General features: G+C 40.2%; 1 protein-coding gene across 10 annotated transcripts in view; it reads left to right on the top strand.

Moving 5' to 3' along the window:
• Nucleotides 1–16,876, top strand: part of Phactr2 (phosphatase and actin regulator 2) — a 199,493-nt gene that overhangs the window by 141,117 nt on the left and 41,500 nt on the right. For 6 of the 10 annotated variants that reach the window (XM_048799321.1, XM_048799307.1, XM_048799326.1 and 3 more), the window contains 3 exons: nt 5,998–6,532; nt 12,798–13,000; nt 14,260–14,416. In XM_048799321.1, coding sequence (XP_048655278.1) covers nt 5,998–6,532; nt 12,798–13,000; nt 14,260–14,416 — 895 coding nt within the window. Of the gene's footprint in view, nt 1–1,570; nt 1,811–5,997; nt 6,533–12,797; nt 13,001–14,259; nt 14,417–16,876 lie in introns of all 10 variants that reach the window. The other 4 variants (XM_048799305.1, XM_048799290.1, XM_048799293.1 and 1 more) reach the window with 1 other exon arrangement.

The following is a 16,876-nucleotide window of genomic DNA, read 5'->3' on the forward strand; positions in this document are numbered from 1 at the left end:
CCTTTGTCAAAAGACTGGCAAGTCGACATATGTTTGCTATTTTACATTCACATTCAGTGTGTTACCCGCGTATACACTTGTATCATTCTCCAGTCCAGTGGGCTTTTGTGACTAACTGATCTTGTGGTTCAGACCAGGCTGGAGTGGAGGGAGAACACTGTATTATAAATGATCAGCAGCTTAGTTGAGAAGATATATAAACTTGAAGACGTACGAAGTGGCCTCTGCTGAGTGTTGAATGAGTCGCTCCTATAGTGAGGCTGAATAAGTACGGTGGCAGGAGAGATTGGCGGGGGAGGATTTCATGGCTGAGGCAGGATAAAATGGAGCTTTAAAAGAAAGGTCTTATTGATAAGTTTCTGTAACTTAAATCATTATCATGGGAGATATATAGGTGACTCAATGAAAGATATGGTTTAAAAAGAAATAAAAATGCTCACTAGAATAAGAAACGAGGAAGAAAAAGGAATTTGTAAAATGTAACATGTGCCAGCATTAAAATCCTTACTTGGTCACTCAAAAATGGGAAGACATATCCAGGAAAGGCTGAGTCTTGTCTTAACGCACTGTCTTGTGTTTTTTATTGTGCTCCATTTTTAAAGAAATGCTGCTTGGTTCTTTGGACCAGAACTGTATTTTAATTTCAGTTGGTCACTACTAGAAGTCTACATGTGACTAAATGAATAAAAGCCTCAGCATCTCCACTTTTGCTAACAAGAAACTGATAGTATTTCTCCTCCAGTTGTGCAAAACCTTGTGGAGGCTTCTGTTCTTAGGTATGAATTCTTTCTGTGAATTGTAACATTTGTCTTTTCCAAATCATTGTTCATGTTTATAATACAGAGCAAAGTTCATATTTTTTTGGATTCTGCACTCAGGTACCTACAGCTGTGGCATTAAGTTAAAAGGGCAGAGCAAATTATTGCAAAACAGGAAGCTTCCTCAGTATGCTGGGAAAGCTGGAGAACATCTTCATAGTGGAAAATAGTTCATCGTTCCACACACTGTGCACCATGTCATAGATCCTTCAGTCTACCATAGCTTAGAAAATCAGCAACATTTTATTGCACTTCTACGAAGCACAAATCCCTTTTATCTTGATCAGGCTTGAGTCCAGTAGTTGCTGCTGCTGTCAATCAGTCCTCATCTGCGGGACAGTGTGTGTAATATGCTCACCTGTCACTCTTGAGGGTCCTTCAATTTTGCTAAATTGTTCAATTTGTTGGAGTTAGCACTCAGTGTCCACGTCGTCATCCAGAACCACAGATCCAAGACTGGAATTGGGGCATCTGTCTTGTGGACATTTACACTCCTTCTCAACATACCTTTATCCCAGTAACTTATGTCTCATAGTTTTATCAAAGGAGTGGTTGATATATGCAGAGAACACATCTCCGTTTGTCCTTCAGCCTTTGTTTTTAAACCAAACTTTGCTCTCCCTGGTGCAGAGCTCCACCTGGTTCCCAAGGGCCAAGCAGCTGTGTGTGTGTATCCCTGTCGCCATGTCTTGCTCCTAGTATTTATATGGTGTATGTCTGCATCAGTCTGCTCTGTTCACTTTCATTTATAGAGAACACTGAAAACCACTCTGAAACACCGGCAGCTCCTGATCCACCTCCTTCAGCTCCTCCTAAGCCTAAACCCAAACCTAAACCCCCCAAATCACCTGTGCCTCCCAAAGGGGCCACTTCTGGGGCCAGACACAAAGGTGACGAAGTGCCTCCCATTAAAAAAAATGCCAAGGCTCCTGGTAAGCAGGCCCCCGTCCCTCCACCCAAGCCAACAAGCCGAAACACGACCAGAGAGGCCGGTGAGTATGCCCTCAGTGCACTGCGGGGTGGAGTCCAGGATGCCTGGCTCTGGGGTGGGGCTAATTGTTTCTTCCAGAAGTGATGGTTTGGGGGTTTCTCAGGATGTTATACCAGTGGATTCAGCTCTGCCACAAAGACTGCTCAAGAGTGTTGTTTGTATCAAAGACAACAAGTTGATTAGTTCTCCCTTTTAGGATCTGGGTAAATATGCCTCATTCATCTTGGTATCCACTACCATCACACGAGACCCAGTCCAAGATTTCAGGGAGTAGGATACGTGTCCAATGAGTGATGATGAGCTGATATGACATTATTTAGGTATCGACTGATCTTGTGCCTATTAAAGTTGATGGGTGGCTTTTGGTTAGAGTTTTCTTCCAAAATATGTCAGGTTTGCATATAAGAATATGACATACATCTTTAACGTTTGATGGATGTGTTAAATCCTCAGCATTCATGGTCATTTCTCTTCTGATAAAGAACAAATGGTCCAAATAGTTGGTTCAGCTCCTGCCCACTTCTTTCTACTCCAGTCAAAAATCACATCTGTGGAGTTGCAAGTTACAGGCTCAGCGCTCCCTGCTCCCCCACCCCTCCACCCTCCCCCACCCTGGTCAGTAGACCTCAATTCGTTGTGAGGCAAGCACCTTGGTGTGGCATTGTTTCAAGTTGCTATCACACATCGCCAGCAGACGTTTGGGTGCCCTGACTTCCTTCTCTTTGTGCACTCTTTGTCCAGCTTTCTTTTCACTGAACATGCTTCCTGCAAAGGGAGCTCCCATTCTTCTAGTGAAACAGAATTAAGATGCCTACCATGTGGTCTAGCTTTTAAAGGGACATTAATCAAAGTGAACATGCACCGAGAACATCAACATGTAAATAAAAATTCTCCTGTACAATCTCTTTTTCCTTAAAACTAGCAGCAGCTTTCTAGCAATTGACTGCTGCCATATGCCGTGGTGTTGATCTCTTTCCCCTCCTAATTTATACCCGCTGAACTCAAATTCAGAGACTGGCTGAGTTGACTGTATAACAGCTCTGGGTTCCTCTCTTCTCGCCTTTGACCCTAAGGTCTGGGTGTCTTCTAATCAGCTCTGAAACGAAACAGCTCAGAACCATGTGCCAACAGTGCGTAAGGGCCATTTCCCAGGGGTCTGGACGTCAGTGTTCATGCTTGTTGGTGTCAGTGTGTTTTTTCCCAGGCTGCCTCGTGAAGCCTCGGAACTGTGCCTGAAGTCGGGTGGGCACTGGTCAATCTCCTGAAGAAAAGCTCCACACTCTCATTCTACCTTTGGGAATGAAGAGTCTGATTCCCCACTTCCTCGTTTTCCTTATGGTGAGGGTTCACTGTGGCTGGGACTCTCAGAAGAAAGCCCATGATGAATGCAAGGGCAGGGGACAGCTTTCGTGACAGATTTGAAGTTATTTCCAGATATTTTACTTGAAGATTTATTTATAGACTCATGAGGTCCCTATGAGAATAGTACAGTCATTTTATCCATTGAATCATATATAAGACGGGCAGGCCCTTATACCAATAAGAATGCGACTGTTCCCAGGGCTGTCACAGAGAAACGGTTTGCACTGAAGGACACTAAGGCCATGTGCAAAGATCCGTCTATCAATCAGTAATAATACTTCTTCAGAGTCCTAGGATATTCAGGGTGTATCCATTTGGAATTTTCTGCCTGGTAACTTTGTTTTATTTAAATAATGTTGACCTCAAAAAGTCAGTTCAAACATGCAGCTGTTAATTTTTTTTTTTTTTTAAACTGGGGATTGAACTCAGGGACACTCGACCACTGAGCCACATCCCCAGCCTTATTTTGTATTTCATTTAGAGACAGCATCTCACTGAGTTGCTTAGCACTTTGCCTTTTCTAAGGCTGGATTTAGAACTCACAATCCTCCTGACTCAGCCTCCTCAGCCATTGGATTACAGGCTTGTACTACAGACCTGGCATAGCTCTTGATTTTCTTTCAGATGTTTTCAATTCTTAAATCATACAGCCACCTATCTATATAGATGGTTCAGGTGCTTTACCACGAAAGTGAAGATAAAGCTCCCTTTTTTGTTTCTCATTGTTACACACGATTAGCAACAAAAGTTATTAACTGAAAGATGGTACTTCTTTTTCAATCATAGTTGGTTTCAGCAAAGTCCTGTCGTGTACAAGCTTCTTAAAGAAAAACATAATATGGCCTGAATTTGCACTCCAGATGTTGAAATTTTTTTTTTCCATGAGACAGGCTAAAGTTAAACTTTTCTGTTAGAAATGAAAGAATTTTTCCCAGAAATATGACTAGAAGTGATATTCTTAGAATGGATTTGGAAGGGATTATGTTGAACTTACCTGAGAAAATAATTGAGCATTTTTAGGCACCAAATCCTTAGTGTCTTTGTTGCAAGAAAAAAAAAAGTTAGAATGAGCTTAAGGAGGCTTGATTGATTTGACTTATAAACAATAAAAGTTTTTAACTATAAAGATGTAATAACAAGTCCAGATTTGGTGGAGTTCTAGCTATTCTGTATTTCTAAAATAATAAAGACCTCAAATGAAGAGACTCCTTTGAAGCCTGGATCTTTTCACTAGCGGAGCCTGGCTTATTTGGCATATCAAAGTTAATAAAGTCTTACATCTCGTCGTCTGTTTCTTTATTTGTTCTTCATCTCTTGACTTTAATAAAGTTATAACCACAGGTAGGTTAAATAACATCTGTATGCAATATGGATTGTCTGCACAATCCTAACAAGACATTTTTTAATAGTTCTGCAAAAGATAATTTAACCTCTCGTGAGAAAACAAGGAAGAAGCAGTCAGGAGAAATTATAGTTCATTAAAGCAGTGAAATGAATATTCTCAAAGGAGTTTAAGTAAACTTCCTAAGATGACAGAAAGGAGAGGGTAGTTATTTTGTTTTCCTGAAAATGATTTGGCAAACACGACAATCCTTTGAAGACCTGCTTGGAACTTAGGCCATGAGAAGAATTAGATTTGTGAAAGTTGGAGTCAGAAGTTCTGGAAAGAGTCGGGCATAGTGGTGTGCATCTCTAGTCCCAGTTACCTGGGAGGTTGAGGCAGGAGGATTGATTGAGCCTAGAAATTTAAGGCCAGCCTGGGCAACATAGCAAGATCTCATCACAAAAACAAACAGAAGTTCTGGGAGTGATATTTTCCCTTCAATATTTATTTATTCATTGGTTCCAGGGATTGAACCCAGGGGTGCTTAGCCACTGAGTCACATCCCCAGCCTGTTTTTTATTTATTTATTTATTTATTTATTTATTTATTTATTTATTGAGACAGCGTCTCACTAACTTGCTAAGGGCCTCGCTAAGTTGCTGAGCCTGACTTTGAACTTGTGATCTCTTGCCTCTCAAGCTGCTGGGATTACAGGTGTGTACCACCATGCGTGGCTCTCTTCATATTATTCAGACATTACCTATGTAAATATTTTTGGTAAAAAGCACAATGAAATACATTTTTCCTGTCTCATGATGATTTGAAGGGGACCTGTCCTTCTTGTGTGGCTGTCACCCCCATCCTCATCACTACTGCAAAATGAAAGTATAGGCCAGCATGGCTAGCTTCCTTCCCTGGAGCTAGGGGACAGATGAGTTTGCTCTGTTAGCAGTGGGATGAGTGAATTTGTTTTGGACCCCAAAAGAAACTGGCAGCATATACCCCAGCTCCTTCTGAATATGGACCTCTACTCCATTTCCAGAAAGACATCACAGGACACAGGTAATTTATGAAGAGCTCAACTGTGTGCCACCTGTAGCTCACTGCTGGTGACTGCCTCTTTGCACCAAGATATCTCTTCTTCAGGACCTACAATAGTTTTTTTTTTTTTTTTTTCTAAGTGATGCATATGACAAGGAAGAGAGGGTTTCCCCTTTGCTCCAGCTAAAGACTCAAAGAGAGAGGAGATTGAAGGCCCCTGTCCCTTAATTCTGCCCCAAATGTTAATGGTGCTGACCTGCCTGTCTCTACCTCCTAGGTTAGAGGCAGAGAGGGTACAGAAGACAAGAACATTATCATTACTAGCTAGTTTTCTTTCCTCCATTTATCCAGCAGATTTTAAGTAGAGCATTTCAAATGTCATTAACAATTCCAGCTTGGTTACTTTATTTAAAAAGCTTTGTCTTCTTTGATTTTTAACGCAAAAAATTTCTCTATTTTAGCTGGTTCTTCTCATTCAAAAAAATCAACTGGCTCCAAAGCATCAGCCTCACCATCTACTTCATCCACCTCTTCTCGTCCCAAAACTTCTAAGGAGACAGTTAGTAGCAAAACAGGGACAGTGGGGACCACAAAGGGCAAGAAAAAAGCTGGCAAGCAGCCGGTGACTTCTCGACGGTCCTCAGATGCCACCGCTGGTACATCTGACCTTAAAGGAGAGCCTTCGGAGACTGGAGTGGAGAGTGCCACACCTGAGCAGACTGTCCCTGGGGCAGAGGAGCAGACCGTAGGCAAATCCAAGCCTACAGTTTCTCCACCCCTGGTGGCTCCTCCACCCTCCCCGCCTGCCCCTCCTCTGCTTCTCGAAGATCAGTGCATTGTTGCCTCAGATGCTCCAGTTGTCCTGGTCAGCAGTGGCGCTGACCTGCCTGTCTCTGCCTTAGACCCGAGTCAGCTCCTTTGGACTGAAGAGCCGACCAACAGAACCACTCTCCACTCGGGCGCTGGTTTAAGTGTTAGCCGAGAAAATGCAAAATGGTAAGTTCGGGTGCCAACCCCGTGATGCATCTGAATGTTAAACATCAGTCAAGAAGTCAGGAATGATGGTGCACACCCGTAATCCCAGAGGCTCTGGAGGCTGAGGCAGGAGGATCATGAGTTGAAATAGAGCCTCAGCAACTTAGTGAGACCCTAAGCAACTTTGTGAGACCCTGTCTCTAAATAAAATACAAAAAGGGCTGGAGATGTGGCTCAGTGGATAAGTACCCCTGGGTTTAATCCCAAGTAGAAAGAAAGAAAGAAAGAAAGAAAGAAAGAAAGAAAGAAAGAAAGAAAGAAAGAAAGAAAGGGAGAAAGAAAAGATCAGTGAAGTATTGTGTTAGAATGGAGGAGCCCTCCCTCTGTCATGTACTCTGGTGAACATTAGGTGAGCTCACTTTTGGCCACTGGTTTTTCTTAACCCTGCCCTGGGGATGCCATGAGCTGTGGAGACAATCACATTGATAATGGTGACAAACACCAATTCTGTGATTTTCAAATGCATTCAGAGCACAGCTCAGCAGCCTTTTTTCTTGTCCCTAGACAGTTCCCTTCTCTTTTCTATGCTTATTTTAAATCTTTCTCACTTGGGTCCAGATTGCTCACCCACTCCTGCCCATCTTCATTTAGTTAAGTTATGTAGCCTTATTCTCTAAGAAAACTAAGACTGTCAGGAAAGAACTCTAAAATTCCAACTCGTTTTCTCCCAACTAGTGGCCCCCATCCTTACTCACTTACCTCCCCACCCAGCTGAGATTTCATCTTCTCTGTGAAGCTTTCCCATGCTTCTAGACAGAAGTGCTTGTTGCATCTTCCATACTCAGAAACCCCTCTTTCCTGACATGTGGGACAGAATAAGCTAACATCTTATGTACCTCTGTGTCCCCAGCAGGCAGTATAGAGTGGAGTGTTCTGTGGGCACTAGGAATGTTCACTGATTTTTTAATAAAAATGAAGAAGTGGGCTAAGGAGATTGGTTATAGGGAACATCAGCCTACTCCAGTATGGTGGAGTGGTGTCAAAGATGAGATGGCCCTGAGGCTAGAGTTGATAAGCAGATGATAACCAAAGTTAAAAAGACCGTGGTCCAGTAGTCTTTCCTTCACTGAGGAAGGTTACCATGCAAAACAGGCCAATGGACATAAGCCTTGGTGGATTAGTGGCCCCACCATTATCTAGTCACCCAATCCAGAAACCTGGGGTTCAGCCTAGGCCCTCAGGATCCTTTCTTTATTCATCACATCTGATCACTCACAAAGTCCTGTAAATATTCTACTCAAAGGTAAGTAAAACAGTTTATCCCTCCTGTCACACAGGTCGGAAGAGAGGGCTATCAGTGTGTAGTTGATTCAATCATCAATTCTGTCTAGGGAAGGCTCAGAACTCTCATGTCTAATATCTTCTTTTCAGTTTCTAAGAATAAAACCTATAATCAGTTTTAAAATGTTTTAATAGGGTCTCTTTCAAAAAAAAAATCTTTGTCATGTTAGACTATTTAAAAAATTACTGCATTAATTAGGTTGGTTTTGATCAAGCCACCAAAGTATCAACTTTATTTAATTGCTGATAGTAATGATTTTCATTTTACTGAATTCTTAATGTCAGGAACTAAGCACTGTATATTTATCATCATTTAATTCCTGTAAATCTTCCCTGAAGTATTTATTTCCTATTTTATCTATAAGAATATTGATATTGAGAGAAGTAAACTAGTTTGCGCAGGATCACCCAGTTGATAGTGGCAAAGCCAGAATACAAACGTAGCACTGCCCACCAAATTCTAGGCTTTGAAGAATTTCACAAGTTTTCCAAAATAGTTGCTTTTCCTTCTACTGCTATTTCTTTCCTAATATATTCTTATTTCTTTATTTTCATCATTTTGTGTAGTATAATTTGAAGGAAAGATAAATAAAGATCCAATTACAAATTATTTATCTGACATTTTAAAGCAATACAGGGAAGATATTGAAAGGAAATGAAATGGTTATGGTTAGTGTGTTTTGGGCTACTATAACAGAATACCTGAGATGGGGTAGTTTATAATGAACAGAAAAGTATTGATTCTCAGTCTAGAGGCTGGAAATTTCAAGATCAAGTTTCCAACATTTGGCAAAGGCCTTTTCTCTGCATCATCACATGGCAAAAGGTGGAAGGTCAAGCGCTCAAGAGCAAACCCTCTCCCTCAAGCCATTTTTGTAATGGTAATAATCTCTTCATTGGGGCTTTGTCCTTATGATTCAGGTACCCCCCATGAGGCCTTATCTTCCAATGCTGTCATCTGCAGGGTTAAATTTTTAAGATATGAATTCTGGGGGACCCATTCAAACCAGAGAAGTGTTCTTAATAGTTCCAGCACATAGCAAATGACTTCCTTTAATTGTAGTGAGTGTTTTTTTTTTTTTTAAATATTGCTGTTATTTCCAATCTTAATACTGAACATTATTCTTTCAGCATAGTTTTGGTTGGTCTTCTCTGTGTTGGGCAATGTACTACGCACCAGACATATAAAAGTGACCCAAACATGAGTAATTTTTATCAAAATATTGACTAGTGAGCCCAGGGAGTATAAATATTTCACACAACTTCTGAATTTTAGAAAAATAGATTGAACATATATGCCTTAATATACTGAAGAACAAGATATAAATCATATAAAATCTCCTTAGATAGTCTTAAGCATTCAGAAAGCCCATTTCCAAGAGTGACCTGACTTCCAGATCATTTTCACAAACATTTCGGGAGTGCACTTAACTGTACTGAGCTCTGTACTATGTGCCAGAGTTTAACATCTGTCTTTAGCCTGAGTATGTGAAGATCTATCAGACAAAGGATCAGTTTCTATTTCTCCTAACACTAAATCAGAAGGAGCAGACTTAGAGTATCATTAGACAGTGAGGATATTTGTAATAGATGTCCTACCCATCAGGGTAACTCTAACAAATTCCTAGAAGAACTCAAAGAGATTTTCTTCTCTATATGTTCTTCAAAGAAAAAAAAATTAAATTATAATTCATCCTATAGGGGTGGTTTGTGTTTGCTCTTGAATTAATGAATTTGGAGTAGGTAGTGTCTCAGATTTTCTTCCAAATTCTTCCCGTTTCAAGTGGATATTTGAATTAGAATTTTTGGCTCTTAGTCACCTGCTTTTCTTAGAACTCTCCTTGAGTTATATTTAGTCACCTAATGTGTGAAAATCCTGTCATTTTATGAAAAGACTTCTGTGTGGAATACAAATATCAGAACTTTAAAGAGGGCAAGTGGTATGTATAAAAATACCTCCTTCTATCCCATATTGCAGGGTGCTAACTATTTGGTAGGTTTCCATTCATTGGCAGCTTCATCAGTAACATACAAGTCTTACATTACATGAAGCAGAAACTAATCAACCCATTTTGAGGCCTTGTTCAAAGGTGACTTGTTGAGTCCATTCCACATTCGTGGCATGCACTATATTGTCCAGTGTGCCCAGGAACCAAAGGGGAAAAACATGAGCGCCAAGACATGAGTTAATTGACATAGATTAGAAGCATATTTAATGTGAAATATAACTTATAGCATTAATATAATTTTTTTTTCTTTTGGTTTGGTACTGAGGATTGAACTGAGGGGCACTTGACTACTGAGCAACATCCTCAGCCCTTTTAATTTTTTTATTTTGAAACAGGGTCTCACTAAGTTGCTGTGGTTGGCCTTGAATTTGCAATCTTTCTACCTTAGTTTCCTGAGTGGCTGGAATTACAGGCATGCACCATTGTGCCTGGCTAATATAATAATGTAAAATAAAATATAACAATTAATAAATAGATTTAAGAGTCTTTAGTCTAGGTTCTAGCCTGGACTTGCTATCTTGATTAAGGTTCTCACTCATGGCCTTCCTTGGATCCATGAACTATAAATTACCTGCCCTCCTTATAATGTAGAACACTTGTAAGTTGTAAATATTTCTGAATTACTTGCAAACTACAAAATATATTATAAAATACAAATGGTGAGATTAAAATAATAATGTCCTAATAAATTAGCAAACTCACACACAAACAAATAACAAGACTCGACTCAGAAACATGTTTTGTTCTGCTGTATCTAGAAGGTGTTATTACATGTATCTTTTAAACATGCTGTGGTCACCTATAATGGCAGTCTCTGCAAACAAAAATGGCTTCCAGTGGCAATGAACTAAGCATCCAGACTGAAAGTTTTCCCACAAAAATTAGTCTTCTCTCATTTGAGATGAGACTTCCTGCTGTAGCCAGCAGTATAACGGTTCTTCAAAAAATTAAACATACCATTACACTATAATTCTGCAATTCCCCTTCTGTGTGTAAAGCCAAAAAAATTGAAAGCAGGGAATTGATTTTTTGTACCAGTGTTCCCAGCAGCCTCAGCCAAAACGTGGACACAATCCAGATGTCCATTGACAGATGAACAGATAAACAAAATGTGGTGTATACATTCCATGGCATATCATCCAGCCTTAAGGAGGAAAGGAATTCTGACACATGCTGTGATAGGAAAGAACCTCGCAAATCGAACACAAAAGAACACACACCATGTAATTTCACTTGTATGAGGTACTTAAAATAGTTGAGTCATGAAGTCACAAAGTGAAATGGTGGTCGCCCAGGGCTGTCAATAGTGGGAATGGGGAGTAATTATCTAATGGATACAGAGTTTCAATCTGGGGAGATGAAAACAGTCTGGAGATGATTACACGATTATTAGGTATGTGTATCGAATGCCACTGAATTGCACACTTAAAAGTGTTTAAAATGGTATGTTTTATGTTATATATATTTTACAGAATAAAAAATTAGATTTCATGTATCTCTTCTTTGAGAACAAGAATTTAGGCTGCTGGATTTTCCTAGTTAAAAATAGAAAATCTTGGAAGTGCTTAGGTTTATAACCACAAAGTAGAATTTTAAATACCTCATGTTCTGAAAAAGTTTACCTGTATTCGTTATTCAAAGCACTTTTTCTTTTGGGTTTTTTTTTTTTTTTTTAGTCAGTGAGAACAGCAAACACATGTTTTCTACTAAATAGTCTTTCAGAAGTGTGACATCCAAATACAGATTCTTCTATTTATATCAGAAAGCAACTTGGGGAATCTTCTGTATCTTAAAATGACAACTGTATTGTTTTTTTGCATGAAATATTTTTGATGTTGAGTATATTTTTTACTTTTATATATTTGTAGTAACTCTTTAAACCAGAGGCTCTTACCTCACTAATTAACAGGAAATTATCACTTCCCTGAACATCATCTCTCTTCTGAAGAGTTCATTTAACTTCATATCCTCCATCTGATTATTACTCTAGTCCTGGGAGAAGCAGTTTTACCAATGAAGGAATGAAAGCACAGATAGGATAAAGGATTTTTGAACCTTGACACACTGGCTGGGACGAAAATGGGGTTTATTCACCTATTCATGAAAGAAGATGTACTTTCCTCTACTACTACTCTTCTGGGTGCTGTGGTGCACACAGTTACATGTCCCACTTGTTGAGTGAGGACCATGTGGAGGTGGACTGGGGGTTGGTCCAGGTGCAGTGTGTTAAGGTGACTACCTTAAGAGCAGATGAGCAGGGCAAAGAACTCAACAGACTCAAAAAGTTTTTTGAAGATGCTGAGGCTTTAACTGAGACTCACAGGTCAAACAAAGTGCAGACAAAAAGTCAAATAATTGAGGAGCTTCTAGCCCATTATTCTTTGCATTGTGTCACCATTACTATGGAAACATCAATTAGCAAGATATAGTTTTACCTTATTCATTTTTACTCCCCCACCCCACCCCTTGGTATCAGGAATTGAACCCAGGGGTGCCTAACCACTGAGCCACATTCCCATCCTTTTTTTTTTTTTTTTTTCTTTTTATAAGACAGGGTATCCTAAGATGCTTAGGGCCTCACTAAGTTGCTGAGGTGGGCTTTGAACTTACCATCCTCTTGCCTCAGCCTCCCAAGTTGCTCGTATTACAGGTGTGCACCACCGCACCTGGCTACCTTGCTCATTTACTAAATATTAGACACCATCCTGTGAAGCTGTTTAGTTTTGCAGATGCAGAATGTAAGACCTGGAGAATTGAGTAAGCCAGCACTCACTACTCTTCCATGTCAGTGACGTTAGCTGCCCCAGCTCTGGTTTCTCCTCTCCCCAGTCTAAAGGAGACCCATGATAGATACTAGAGCTCCTTTCATGGAGTTGGTGTCCCCAGGGTTGCTCTGAACTTTGAGTCACCTCTGTGTTTTTTTGTGCTCTAAACAGTTTTACAACCAAAGACGAGCTGGGGAAGGTGGACACTCAGCTGCTGACCCCTGAGCTGATGGAAGACTTTTCAGAGTCCTTCAGTGCCCCAGAGGACGAAGGCCCAAGGGAGTACCAGGCCAACGACTCCGACTCTGATGGGCCCATCTTGTATACCGATGATGATGAGGAAGAGGATGAGGATGAGGGTGGCAGCGGAGAAAGTAAGACTATTTTCAAGAGATAGGGAGGATAGCAGATGGTAAACAGTGGCTGTGTGTTGGAATGAGCAAGAACTTGATTAGCAGCCAGACACCCCAAGACTTCATTCCCCTTATCTTCCTTTCTCAAGCTAGAAACATACTTTAGCTGGTGAGGTCCAGCTAAATTTTAAAAAAGACAACAGGGGTGGATCAGGCTTTGATTAAATTATGAAGTAAACATGCATGTTAGTATCTGTATATAAAAAAATTAAAAAGATGCAAAGCTTTCTAATGGCAGAGTCCTTTTTCAGAAAGACCAAACATGGCCCTTCTACCATGGGACCATTCTTGAAGATAGAGAATCAAGGCGGGGGATTCACTGGCTTACCCTGGGAAAGTGTTAGAGAATTTCACTCATTTTATGCTGCAGTTTACTGAGAGAGGAGGAAAGAATGAGTCAGGAATGACAAATATCTTTTTTAGAATTAAAAAAAAACATCACTCATCCACCATAGGTACAACTGTGAACCTTCTAAGAAGAAATGACACCACAGTGGAGCAAAGCCTACCATTTATGTGTTACTTGGAGAAGTGGAATGTGCTGTTTTTTTATTTCCCCTTAGCTTTTGAGCAGGATGGCTTGAGGGGAATTCACTGTGAAATTTAATTTATAGATTATAAATACTTATTATTCTATTCATGACTAAACAGAAGTGTGTCGAATTCCCTCTAATTTGTACAGAGCAAAAAAAAAAAAAAATTGTTACCCACCTGGTGTGAGCTATCATCTGCTGAGATTTTTCAGGGGCCCCTGGGTAACGGAGGGTTAAAATATTTGTATAAATGGTAGACTCTGCCAGCATCATGTCTGAGTGGAGGAAGGAAGGAGACAAGGATTAACTGTACAGTATGAGGAGAGGGGATAAGTTTCAAAAAAGAAAGAAAAAGCATTGTGCAATCAGTAATTTCCATGATCCACCATATCAGCAAAATAAATTCCAACTATCTCTTTCCAAATAATGAGGTGACATGTCCAAGTTTTTTCATGGTGTCCCAATATTTTTCAGAACATTTAAAAAAAAATAGTCTTCAGTTCTTTCAAACTGAACTACATCCAACTCAAAATCCTCTCTTCCTTAGGTTAATTAAGATTCCCCTCTTGCATGTGGATAAAGAATTTGGCCTGGACCCTGTTGAACGCCCACGCCACATGTAACCTGAGTGCTACAGGCTAAAACGCGCTTTATCTGCATCTCTGCTCTTTTTCAATCAATCCTCAGGTGCTTTGGCGAGTAAGATACGACGAAGGGACACTCTTGCCATCAAACTTGGCAACAGGCCATCCAAGAAAGAACTAGAAGACAAAAACATCCTGCAGCGCACATCTGAAGAAGAGAGGCAGGAACTCCGACATCAGATCGGAACCAAGCTCGTCAGGTAGTTGCCCAGGTCCTCATGCAGCTGGGACTGGCTCATACTGGTCTTCCTCCCTGAGTTTCTTACCTGATTGGGGCCATTGTGGCTTTCTTGTGTACAGGCACACTTGGCCCTCAGGCCTTGGCAAGTTGGTCTTGGAGAGCAAACCACTCAGAACCTGCCTTTTAGTTAGCCAGCCAGTGGCTTTGAGGTCATCAACCATAACTTTGAGGACCGGTTAGTGAATATTTTAGTCTCTGCTGGCCAGACAGTCTGTGTTGTAGCTACTCAACTGTGCTATTGTAATAGGAAAGCAGACATAAAAAAAAAAAAAAAAACATATAAATGAATGAGTGGGGACATGTTTTAAAAAAAAACTTTATTTACTAAATATGGTGGCCCACAGGATTGGGCCTGTGGTCCACAGTTTGCCCAATCCTGGCCTACTCCATGGATGCACTGGCATTTCTCTGAGTGTCCTGAGGTTCTGCCCCGTGTGCTGTGAGACTGTAGCAATGTTAGCCTCAATGTCCTGGCTTCATCTAGGTTGAGTAACCGTTGCCCCCACATCTCAACTTCCCCCTTTTAACTCCCAATAAGTGGGTCATCTGATATCTCTTTCTGCCTCCTGCCATTGTGTAGGACTTCCGCTTTTGCCACAAGTGACTTTAGAAGTCCATTTACCTGGCAGTTTTAATTCAAGCCAATGCTCTCATTTTTTATTCTGTTGAAGCACATTTAAGAGCTGACTTCTGTCCCTCTGCGTACCTATCAGGGTGCATAGGGAGGAGAAGGGAACCATCTGGAATACCAGAGCAGGGTTTGGAGGTGGGAGAAAGCTGCTATCCTGGTTTGGAAGTGGACACTGCAGCACTGGAGAGCTGGCATGAGGTCTTCTGGAGGCCAGTGGCTGTTCCTCTGCGAGATCTTGCTGTGGTAAGACACGAGAATTTCAGAGGCAGCTGTGGTGCCCACCTGAAGGAAAGGCGCAGTCTCCCAGGGAATCTCGAAGAGGCCTGAAGGTCCCTCTGCTCTGAGACACCTCCCGACCTCCAGGACTTTGGAAGCCGTTCAGAGTAGTTTACTGATGGATGATCTGTTTCTCACTCTAGTCTTTTCATTTCAACCGTAAACTTTGACCATTTCCTACTTCAGGAAAGAGCTAGCCAAGCTAAAAGAAAACTAAAGGGATCTGCAGCATCAAGCTGGACAGACTTTACCTTCAGACTTGTCATCTTACTGAGTAAACACAGGGGCCTCTCTGAGGCCTGGGAGATTAATGAAATTTGTGAAAGACTTGCAGTTATTTAATAGAAGGACAAGGGTTAGAATTTCTGTTCCTCAATTCTCTGCCCAATCTGCTTTCTTATATATACTCTCCTATTTTGTACTTATTGCACCATGTAAGAGAATATGCTTCTAGGTTTTCTGAGTATTTGTTTTATTGCCTTTGTTTATGTTTGGCCATGAAGAAGAATTTAAAGAACAATATTTGCAAGTAAGAATAATGCAAACTCATGCATTTTCCTTAAAAATAAAAAATATCGTGACAGCTTATCATAGTAAGGGGTAAGAAAGCAAAATATTATATGCTCATCTCAGTAAGCATCTGAAAATTTTAAAATTTTAAAGATAATTTTGTGTTATAAATCCTAAATAAATCAGAAGTATAGGGTTTTTTCCCCAAATTATTGCTCAATATTTTAGTATATGGAGAAACTATAAAATTATTTTCTTTAAAAATAGAAGCAAACAAAAACTCCCTGCTCTTCTTATACTACAAGACTAGTGACAATCATTTCTAATGAAAAGAAAGTTTAAATTATAAGAAATACTGTTATACTTCATTATATACCTATAAAACTGAAAAACTACCAAAACTTTTTTACATCATAATTTCAACAAGTTCACAGATGTAAGATTAATCTGTGAAAATCAACGTTATATCTGTATTATTATTGACACATAGCAAGAGAATCAAATGAATAAGGAAAATTACACTCACAATAGTAGCAACAAGTACATTTTAAATACTCAGCTACTCATTTAACCTGAGGCCCAAAAAAATCTACCTCCAGAAAATCATAATGGAAGGAATTAATAAATGGAGAGAGAAAGAGTAAACATTTTTATCAGTGAGGAAAATTTAGTGGACTGGTTGATCAGGAGTGTGGGTGGCATGAAGTATCACAGGACTTTATTTATCACCTGAGGATTGATAAAGTACATGTACTTGACAGAATCAGGACATCAATAAAGTATTCATTCCACAAAATGAAACCAAACAGGAATAAATGTCACCTCTCCCAACGTGGGCCAAAGAAAAATCATCTACAGAGACAAGATGAGGTGTCCTCCACTCAGGTTTTGGAAGATGTTCAAGGCTGTGATAAACTTAATAAGAACCATTGTGAGATGTGTCTGTTCCTATCAGAGTGTGTGGGCTGGGGATGCAGCCAGTGGTAAAGTACTTGGCTAGTG

The sequence above is a fragment of the Marmota marmota genome, unplaced genomic scaffold (genome assembly GCF_001458135.2).
Source record: "Marmota marmota marmota unplaced genomic scaffold, marMar, whole genome shotgun sequence".
NCBI lineage: Eukaryota > Metazoa > Chordata > Mammalia > Rodentia > Sciuridae > Marmota > Marmota marmota.